Here is an 11100-nt window from a genome sequence, read left to right as displayed (position 1 = left end):
CATGCTCCCAGAAAAAAATTAAGAGAAAGACAAAACTATTTAATAACTATATAACTATACATGTTTATAACTATATAGACTATGCTATTTAACATATTTTCAGAAAATCTATAATCTATTGATTGATTGGCGCAGCGGTCTAAGGCACAGCATCCCAGTGGTAGAGTCGTCACGACAGACCCTGGTTTGATTACAGGCTGTATCACAACTGGTCGTGATTGGGAGTCCCATAGGATAATTTGTTCTTAACTGACCTGCCGAGTTAAATAAAAAAGAATACATTACAGAAGATTAATGTAAGAGTGTAGATTGGTTAAATTTGTTTGGTGGGCTACTAATGATCATCAGCAGCATCAGAACTTTGAGAATCCTAATTATCATGACTAAATGGTCACATGGAATTTGACTGCCTTCATGACTCGTGACCGCCAATGTGGCGGTAATATGATCACCGCAACAGCCCTAGCCATACAGCATATTTTAGTGGTTCACAATAACGGCCATATGGATGTGGAATGCGAGTTGAGGAAGACAGCCGTGCCCAACCAGGTGCAGTCAGTGGAAGATCTGTAACCCGGTTGAAGACAACAACCCTCTGTCGCGAGAGCTCACCGGAGGATCTTCAGTGGCCAAGGAACCGTCTCCGGGGCAGGTTCAGTGGGACTACATGTCTCCTGGAACCTGAGCCAGAACAACAGCTTCCCTCCCTGTCACCCTGTCTGTACCGGTGATTGTTAAAAAACAAGGGCACCTGGGGCATGCAGGCACCCTTGCTGGCATGGCGCTGTCAGCGTGTCACGTTCTGACCTTAGTTCTTTTGTTATGTCTTTGTTTTAGTATGGTCAGGGCGTGAGTTGGGTGGGTTGTCTATGTTAGTTTTTCTATCATTTGCTATTTCTGTGTTTGGCCTGGTATGGTTCTCAATCAGAGGCAGCTGTCAATCGTTGTCCCTGATTGAGAACCATATTTAGGTAGCCTGTTTTCTATTGTGTTTCGTGGGTGATTATTTTCTGTTTTCTGTTGTGTGTCTGCACCAACCAGAACTGTTTTCGGTTGTCGGTTTATTGTTTTTTGTTCTGTGTTCAAGTTCTTGATTAAAAGATATGGACAAATACCACGCTGCACCTTGGTCCTCTTCTTCTTCCACCAATGACAGCCGTTACACAGCGGAGCAGTAGGAGGCTATACGGCAGGCAACAGTTGGACAGCGCACCAACCCCAACTGGCACACTATGAGGAGAGGGAGGTTGACGGCCAGCAATTATGGAGCAGTGGTTAGAGCCAAGCGCTTAACTCCGTTGCTGCTAAAAAAAGTCCTCAGATCAGTCGTTGGATGGGCTGTTGTCTGTAAGGTGGGCCACAGATAATGAAGAGGAGGGCATCAAGGCATTCAAATGACTACAGGGATGGATATGCAGGAGTCAGGGCTTTAGGTCACAGGGTCTGGGATCCTGGGATCCTGGGTGCCACACCGGGGGGTCACAGTAGTGGTGGAGGTCAAGTGTCCCTATGGTGCAAGGGACCTTACCATTGAAGAGGCCGTGAAGTCAAAGGATTTCTATATCAGGGAGGGAGGGTCTTGCGCAATCACTGTTCATGACCCAAACTATTCACACCCCTCTTGTTGGTGGAGAGACCATTTAGCAGGTTTAAAGTTTATTTGCTGCAATTCTACACAACCGGCTGGTCCTTGTTCTTCAGCTGCAACACCGCCGCTCCGGCTACGTCCACCGTCTACACCGGGCTCCTGCTGCCTATACGCGACCCAGTGTTGGCGGCTATCCAGTCCCTCCTTGGCACCTTGGGCTCTGTTGATGCACGGCTCGTTATGAGGGGTGATCCATATTATCTAACTGCCTGCAGACCAAGATCCTTCAAGGGAAAGACGTCAGCATCTTGCTGCCCTCCCACGAGTGTGACTGGAGGGTCATGGCTTGTGAAGATATATAAAAAAACGTCTTTAAAACCTGTTCCCAGGAAACAGCATATCTTTTCCATCGCAAAGTTTGTGGTAACATTTATCGTTTTCCGGAATTTTCATGTTCCCCGCTCCATGTTTCCCCTCTGGAGAAGAGCGCTTCATAATTACAGCTCTAAGATTTGCGCCATCCCACATTGATTATAATCAGTAACGATTTTAGCATGTACAGTTGAAGTCGGAAGTTTACATTCACTTAGGTTGGAGTCATTAAAACTCGTTTTTCAACCACTCCACAAATGTCTTGTTAACAAACTAACTTGTAGACCTGCACACGTCTGATTCATCGTTGGGAGCAATTTCCAAATGCCTGAATTTCCAAATACCACGTTCATCTGTACAAACAATAGAACGCAAATATAAACACCAATGGACCATGCAGCCATCACACCACTCAGGAGGAGATGCGTTCTTTGGTGCGAAAAGTGCAAATCAATCCCAGTACAACATCAAAGGACCTTGTGAAGATGCTGGAGGAAACAGGTACAAAAGTATCTATATCCACAGTAAAACGAGTCCTATATCGACATCACCTGAAAGACCGCTCAGCAAGGAAGAAGCCACTGCTCCAAAACCGCCATAAAAAAGCCAGACTACGGTTTGCAACTGCACATGAGGACAAAGATCATACTTTTTGGAGAAATGTCCTCTGGTCTGATGAAACCAAAATAGAACTGTTTGGCCATAATGACCATCGCTATGTTTGGAGTAAAAAGGGGACATTTGTGGGCAGAACTGAAAAAGTGTGTGCGAGCAAGGAGGCCGACAAACCTGACTCTGTTACACCAGCTCTGTCAGGAGGAATGGGCCAAAATTCACCCAAATTATTGTGGGAAGCTTGTGGAAAGCTACCCGAAAAGTTTGACCCAGGTTAAACATTTTAAAGGCAATGCTACCAAATACTAATTGAGTGTGGGTAAACTTCTGACCCACTGGGAATGTGATGAAAGAAATACACGCTGAAATAAATAATTCTCTCTACTATTATTCTGACATTTCACATTCTTAAAATAAAGTGGTGATCCTAACTGACCCAAGACAGGGACTTTTAACTAGGATTAAATGTCAGGAATTGTGAAAAACTGAGTTTAAATGTATTTGGCTAAGGTGTATGTAAACTTCCGACTTCAACTGGAAATCTTGATGGAGCAAACTCAAAAAAATTGTTTAGATTCATGCCAGCAAAGCCACTACACAACACTAAACAATACATTAATTGGACTATAACGGTGACAAACGGTGCCCACAAACTGTTAGGGCCTACATAAAGTGATCCCAATACCTTCCACTGCGAAACAGTTCATTCAGCCTCATTTACCGCCTTTAAGAAAACATAGCTGATATGGCTGACTTGCTTAAACAAATGTGGTTTCTACTGACAATTGAGATGTAACTATGGCATAAGGGGACGACAGTGGATAAGAGGCAATGCGTAATTTAGATTAAGACATTCATGAGCGAGCTAGGACTGACACAATCAATATAACTATTTGTTCAGCACTTTTGAAATGTACAGCGACAGAATTCAGAACATGGGTCATTCTTACAGTATTCTCCCTGTACACCAAGTCAGAACCGTATGATAAATAAAGGGGGCATATAAACAGACAATGAAAGCTCTTACAATATTCAATGATGACATTTCTCTAAAACAGGCTATAGGCTACATGTGCACCACCAAGTCAGAACAGTATGCTAAATTATGGGGGTAAAAGGGACCAAATTATTACGGTGAGGCACATGGGCTACTAACAGCTTACTACACAACATACACTTATGTATACTGTAGCTATGAAAGTAATACTATCTCCCTGGCATATTGCATCATTTATGCAGCAGCATACAGGACATTTATGGACTCTCCTTATTGTGTTGTGCTCACTTGAACAGGAAGGTGGCGTGGCTGTGTCCTAAATGGGATTTTGTCATCAAAGTCTGGCATTCTCTGGATTTATGGTGCTTTCAAGACAACGGGGAACTCTGAAAAAAACAAAGCTGCATCACGATGTTAGTGATCTTCAGGTCGGAGCTCTAGAAAGAGGCCTGAGTTCCCGACACGGAATTACGAGTTGAATCACCGTTCAAAATGTATTTTCCCAATCGGATCTCGCTTTTTTCCGAATTCCCAGTTCTCTTGAACTTCCAAACCACTCATTGTTGAATTTGTGATTTACAACTTGTTGTGTAATGTCTATGTCCAATGGCCAATGAGCACCGATATGTTTTATCTATCATTTGTCTTCATATGAAAAGGATTTGCCATTAGATAGTTGACTTGATTCATGATGATAACTGCTAGTTTGCTAGCAAAAATGTTGAATGTATGAAGTTGACATGATCAGTCCAATCAAAGCTACTGTAGATATAACGTGATTTGACGTCATTTTATCTGTGGCCAATGACCTAATGTAACTCTATGGCATCACCCAATGGACTTGAATTTTTTAGCTCTCCTGTAGATTTTGCAGTGATGTAGTGTCCCCATGAGTGACAGAACACTGAGCCAATTACGGTTCAACTAGAGAACATTACCAACTCCTACATTTCCCACCGCAGAAAGCTCTGCTCCTCATCATTTTTTCCTCACTGGACAGATGTGCTGCTCAGACTGAATTAATAAAATGTGAGTTCTGTGTTGGTATAATACCATAATATTTGATTAAAAAACATTTTTTAGATACAGAGATGCTTTTAAGGGTTGGTTTTGGATTTTGATTTCCTCCTGTGTGTGCATGTTGTTTTAAACTTTTGTTAAAAAAAAATACTATAATTTGGACCAACCCTTTTCCAAATTCTGTTTCACTTCTCTTTTCTCAAGTAATATGAACTAGAGCTGCAACCACAGCAGCCACACTAGGAATAATTCCACACTCACACTGCAGCAACTAAATCGTTGGTCATGCTTTGCCTACACCTCATATGTTATGTGGCAATCAATTGGCCATCATCTCAGCAAAATGGTCCTTTTACCATAGCTATCAATAGCTACATTAGTTGGTGAGTTTCCAATTACACGCATTGCATATAGTGGCAAAATATCCATTATATATTTTTATGTGTAACAATGCGAGGCACTCATCAGGCAGGCATTGAATCAGATACGTGTCCATCACTTTGTATTACCGCATGCATGGCTGGGTTCAACGCCCGAGCAAACGTCTCATTTTATCATACAAATTGCATTACAGCATGCGTCAATCCAGGCAACATTTACGGTAATACAGCCTCTGCAGAAGTCAGGACATTCATACTTCATGGAGCAGCGCAGAACTGTTGAGCATATCTGTTGTGAAGGACAGGAGGTTGGTGGCACCTTAATTTGGGAGAAGGGGCTCTTGGTAATGACTGGGGTGGAATGGTATCAAATACATCAAACGTGGTTTGTAAGTGTTTGACGCCATTCCAGTTGCTCTATTGCAGCCATTATTATGAGCCTCCCCTCAGCAGCCTCCTATGCTGTTCTGTCTGCGAACCTTACTTCCCACTAATCAAATCAATATTTATTAAGTAGATTCATTCATGCCTCTGTTGCCAGATTTGTACGTGGTGGGATTGTCATAAGGAGTTCAGCATTGTGTAGGGAATGCCGAAGACGGCTGTGTTCCTATTCTTTGCTTTTTTCCCCTTACCCTGTGACTTTACTTCAGTTCAAGGTAAGGAGAGAAGAAGCCACATAGGAAAAGAGGATAGCGCTTGACCTTTTGAAACATCTCCACTGTCAAAGAATGCTGCAGAAGAGAAATAATCCATTTAGTTTGAGGATGTTGGTGATTGGGCATGGCCTAGTGGACATGATATGAATTGCACCATTATCTACATGAATTCTCAGGAATTTGCCATCACATTACCAAAGTACCACCCCCAGAGACTGTAGTCTGACTGGCTTTACACAAAGGTAGGAAAGAAGCCTGCTAGTATTCAAGATCATGCTGTGAAAGATTATGTGCCATGTGTCAATAACACAAAAACAGGACACAACTAGTCTCTAAACCTTTTATTACAACAGTCAGCCCCCCCTAACAAAACATGGTGGACATGTAACGGACGCCTCCCTCTTGACAGAGTAGCCAATGAGAGAGCGGATCATGTGTTCTATGGGAAGGGATAATACCCAAAACATAAATTACACAAAGAGTCATCTATAGTACAAAGACAAGTGAATCTGATTGCTAGTTTTGACACTGTATACATAAAAGTTTGTAAACTTTCAAAGGCATGGGTTGTTGTTCCATCCAGGATGGTGTGGTCAAGCACAGTCCCTTTAAAAAAAAACAGTTGTGGAGGCTAGTACAAACAAAAAAACTCAGTGGAACTAACACCTTTCACTGCTGTATTGTATGCGTGTCAAACGGTTCCTTTTCTTTGAAACATTAAACCAAAAAAAAAGAAAGAGGTAAAGACATCACAAATATATAGAATTTTTAAAAAAGGCTAAGGGGGGTTCTAATTGCCGAGTTTTGAGGATAATGGCTCAGGTTTCGTCTGAATGGAGTTGTCCTCAAATATGGACAAATATGGTCTGACCACTTCAGGGTTTTTATTGCTTGGCGTTGATGATGTCAACGAACTCTGGCTTGAGTGCAGCGCCGCCAACCAGGAAGCCATCCACATCCTTCATGCCTCCCAGCTCCTTGCAGGTGCCACCTGTCACGGAACCTTGAGGAGAGAGAACAGACAGATATGAGTGAGGAATGGAGTGATGAGGGACAGAGTGGGGGTGAAGAGACCACTGTATGCTCCTACCACTGCATGCCCCTGATTTGAATTAGATTAGCTATGCAATGACAAAACCTATTAATCCCAGTTTGTGGTTGTGGCATTAAACAGCGTAAGTGTGTTTAAATGTGAAGCATAGGAGTTTGGTCTCACCTCCATAGATTATCCTGACAGAGTTGGCTACTGCCTCAGACACATGGGCCTTGACCCACTGCCTCAGTTTGTCATGAACGTCCTGGGCCTGAGAGACAAAGATAAAAGATAAGGGGAAAAAAAGAGATTGAAATAAAACCATGAATATGGGTTCCAAACACAGTAAGCTCTGACTTTAGCCTTCGATTTAGTGATGAATCTCAAAATGGACAACACATTCTGCTCTAGTCCAGACTGAATATATGCAGTATAAAGAGATTCAGGCTTGTAGTCACGTCCCCATCCGTCCCAGGTTCTTCCCATTGCGGTCATACAATAGTAATGGATGACAATAGAAGAAACGCTTACCTGGGCGGGGGATGCGGTCTTGCCGGTGCCGATGGCCCACACGGGCTCATAGGCCAGAACAACCTTGGACCAGTCCTTAATGTTGTCTGCAAACAGAATTGACATAATGAATACAGTACTGCATTCACATGAATCAAAAAGGAGAACTCAAAATGGACACGGTGGCATCATGGACACGCTGGATGTAACAAAGTTGTTAACGAAAAAGAAAACTAATTAATCACACTGAAAGTACCAATACAATAGGATGTATTCACGCAGCAGTAGTATTACTACATTCAACAATGTTAGAATCGCTACAAAGTAATACAGGGTATATACAGTACTTGGAATTTATTGCCTACTATAAAGAGGCCTTTGCAGGTTATACGACTGTTATATATTATTGTCATGGTTCTTGACATGTTTAACTCTGTGCATCGTAAAGTTCAGGGCCCATTTTCAAATATGTAAAATGCAGAACTGATGCTAGATCAGCACTCTAACACGCGGATTACAGGCTCTGATTATATATCTGTGGTTTTGTGTAACACACTCATTATGAAGCAGTGATTTCAGTGACAATACCTGCGAAGTGCTTAGTCTGTGCGTTGATGACCTTCTCTGTGATGCCAGCTTCCCTCTCGTCCAGCTTCTCACCGATGCAGGCAATGACACCCAGGCCATTCTCCAGGGCGTGGGCGCACTTCTGACCAATAAGCTGTCAGGACACAAACATTTCTCCGATCAGACAGGTTGTTCATTTATTGTCATATTTTTCACATTTCCTCTACTTGAAGAACACCTTGAGTGTAAAATGGAGATTAAAATGATGACGCATAGATTTGTCACTGCTCCTCAAATTCTGTCATTTTCAAGGTCAATTCACTGTTGAAAGAGACTTAATCCAATACTGTGTCACGGCCCTGTTCTTGTGATAGTCTACTGCCTCCTCCAGAGACTCCTCCCGAGACTACACATTCATAAACACCAGCACTCGACCAAATAAGCTATTTACCTCATCAGTCTCTCCAAAGACCCAGCGCCTCTCAGAGTGGCCCAGGATCACCCAGTGCACGCCAACGTCCTTGATCATCGCAGGGCTGAGAAGGAGAGAGAGGGGCCATAAAGGAAGTGAGAGAACGGAAAAAGAAAGAGCGTGTGAGTAAAGAGATTAGCACACAAAGTACAGTCCGCCTGCAGGGTTGGTTCAGTAAAGCAATAGTGTCCTGAAGACACTAGCATCCGCAGTTACAGGGCATGTCCATTACCTGATCTCCCCAGTGAAGGCACCCCCCTTGACCTTGTAGCAGTTCTGAGCGGCCACTCCGATCTTAGGGTCCAGCTTGGCCCTGGCGAAATCAAGGTAGATTGACGGGGCGCCGCAGACCACCTCTGCAAGCAGAGAGAGAGAGAACCAACACAAGTCATGCACTGACCACTATTTTCTCTGGGTTGGAATAACAGACCGATCAGTTAATATTCTTAGAGGTGAAATCCTAAATCCTAAATTCCACTTCAGTTTAATTTTTTCACTTAGTCATGCAATGATGTCAATGTGTGAGACTAAGTGAAAATTCTAAGCGGAAGTTAAGATTTGTTCCTTGATGCTCACATCGACGCCCATGAAACAGTAATATTTTTTAGAAACTGAAATAGGAAGTGCACACAGCGATTGTCAGTGACATCTAGTATCCGTTCCTTCGAGTGGTGACAACTCCATGTTGTGGCTCACTCTACTATTCACTTAAGTGAACAAAACAAGGCCTATCGATCAGAATGATTAGGCCTATTTGAGCCCGTGTTGGTTATACAGTCCAATACCAGAGTCTGCCGCATTAGTACACACTGTACAAGTGGGATATCCCCAGTGTTGTGGGGTACAGTAGGCCAGACACTGACATTAGCACTGTAACTATATCTTGGGGTTAAGTGTGTCTATATTAAACCCACACAGTCACTATTCCCTCTGCAAAGGTCATTTATCCCTGCCAAGAGTCAGTCCCCCACTGCAAAAAGGTCCTAGTTCAACCTCCAAAAGGTCACTAGAACTCAGCTCACAAAGGTCGCTCATGTGGTAAAATTCTGCTGGGGTCGAACTGGACCTTAAATTTAAAGGTCAACCACAGGATACTTTTTTTTTAATACTCTGCAGGTTCATAAAAATAGCCTAGGGAAGAAGTGACTTACCATTGACTTTACATTTCTAGAAAGAGAGGTGGGAAAAGCAGTACGCGAGCTTCAGTCGTCTGCTGGCCCATGCAGCGTCCGGTTTCACGCGTCAGTAAATTTGTACCGTGTAGATTAGCTAGAGTTATGTGGGGTGGCTCTTTCTGTGGGGTAAAGTCCGAGGCTGTAGACAGATGTAGGTTACTACACGGATATAACTTGTCCTTCGCGCGCACTCCGAGGCGCAGGAGATAACGCCCATGTATCCTACAAAAACGACACAAAACCTGACTAAGTACTTGTAGCTTGTTCTTGAACCTATGTGTTCAAATGCAAACATGGGATCAGGGCATACGCCTCTGTGGCAGTTTGGAAATGCGCGATGTTGGTGTTTTCCGCCATTCTCTCTGGCGGAGTGGGGAACTCTCCCTTATTGGTTAACACAATTAGTATGTTGCGCATAAATGAATTCGGGTCTAACGGTAGAATATGCATTTCTAAATTACAGTATTGTGATGGTGCAATGATATCCACCCTTGGTCCTCCTGGTAGTTATATTAAAACAGGGCTCGCGATCGGATGGATCATTATAATGCATCAAAGAACAAAACAGACATTCCGCCCCTCGCTTGCGCCAGACAGACTGTTGTGGCTACGTGCTGTTCGTTCCGTACGCCCACTGTCAACGAAAATCCATTTAGCAAGTCATGTTCTTCTATCCTAGTTCAGTTTAAAATACTGGTTAAAAATCCCTTGACACAATGGAGTTCTCCGGTTACAAATGATTATAGGGGGCTTCAGTACCAAAATAGGCATATGCCATTGTATTCTGCATTGTATTCTGTATTCTCCACAAATTGTCACCATCGCATAGATCGCATCATAATTATGTAAACATTAGTGTCAGGGTATCCTATAATTTAAAACCATTGTAAAAATGGCAATGAAATGGGACCTACCGGAGTATAGCTTGGCTTGCCACCCATTGATTCGTGCACTGATACAAAAAAATGACCTTCTCTAACCTTTGTTTCACGCTTTTTCCCCCCCTTCTCTTGATGGAGAGCTAAAACACCTTACAAAAGTCTAATTTCACAATGCAAGTGTGCGGTGCGACTGGCATTGCAACTGGATAGGCTACACCAGGAACCCAATGCGACAAGTTACACCGTTTCAAAGATCAACTCTAAGCCTACTACACGAGTCAGACATTAAAAGCACAGAAGCCACACAGAACCACGCACCGGTGTTGGGGTCGAGCTTGGCAGAGTTCAGGGTTTTGATGAGTTCGCCAAGGCTTGCCTTGTCGCCATTCATCTTCCAGTTACCACCAACGAAGAATTTTCTGGACATAATTGCAGTATAAGGTTGTTTCTCGGCCTTAGAACTGAGCTGGATTCTTATCAGGTGGACCTACTTCGGGGAGAAGAGCAACAACCCCGGCGCAAATCACTGTATTTATCGTCATGGGCCACGTAACCCAACCTCTCAGTTTGTTCTATTGGTTTACAGAGACACGCCCAGAATAGCGTCTCCTTATGTACAATGTTAGCCTTTTATTTCAGTAGAATAAAGAGTACAGGCAACATTTTCAAAAAAAATGGATGTTCTTCAAATTAGGCTATCTTTATTTTAAGCGTGAAAATAATATTCATGTTTCAGTACATGGGGATGAAATACATTGAAAACATGTCGAACATTCCCACAGAGCACCCACTGAAAAAATGTCCGGCTATCTCAAATAAAATGGCCATTCC

At 43.1% G+C, this 11100-nt stretch overlaps 1 protein-coding gene across 1 annotated transcript; it reads right to left on the bottom strand.

The window, feature by feature from the left end:
• Nucleotides 1-5957: 5957 nt before the first annotated feature.
• Nucleotides 5958-10787, bottom strand: LOC123997565 (triosephosphate isomerase B-like). The gene is made up of 7 exons (XM_046301943.1): nucleotides 10588-10787; nucleotides 8446-8569; nucleotides 8193-8277; nucleotides 7763-7895; nucleotides 7196-7281; nucleotides 6848-6935; nucleotides 5958-6634 (listed from the first exon to the last, which is right to left on the bottom strand). Exons 1-7 carry the CDS (start codon nucleotides 10694-10696, stop codon nucleotides 6516-6518), a joined length of 744 nt encoding a protein of 247 aa, XP_046157899.1. The 5' UTR covers nucleotides 10697-10787; the 3' UTR covers nucleotides 5958-6515.
• Nucleotides 10788-11100: the final 313 nt, after the last annotated feature.

The sequence above is a fragment of the Oncorhynchus gorbuscha genome, linkage group LG15 (assembly GCF_021184085.1).
Source record: "Oncorhynchus gorbuscha isolate QuinsamMale2020 ecotype Even-year linkage group LG15, OgorEven_v1.0, whole genome shotgun sequence".
Classification (NCBI taxonomy): domain Eukaryota; kingdom Metazoa; phylum Chordata; class Actinopteri; order Salmoniformes; family Salmonidae; genus Oncorhynchus; species Oncorhynchus gorbuscha.
The sequence above is the reverse complement of the archived record's forward strand: the minus strand, read 5'-3'. Positions and strand labels throughout refer to the sequence as shown.

Coding starts and splice junctions, on each gene's coding strand:
- LOC123997565 (XM_046301943.1), bottom strand. CDS start 10,696: ATGTCCAGAAAATTCTTCGTTGGTGGTAACTGGAAGATGAATGGCGAC. Junction 8,570..10,587: donor CAAGCTCGACCCCAACACCG/GTGCGTGGTTCT, acceptor CTCTGCTTGCAG/AGGTGGTCTGCGGCGCCCCG. Junction 7,896..8,192: donor TCTTTGGAGAGACTGATGAG/GTAAATAGCTTA, acceptor GTGTCCTGACAG/CTTATTGGTCAGAAGTGCGC.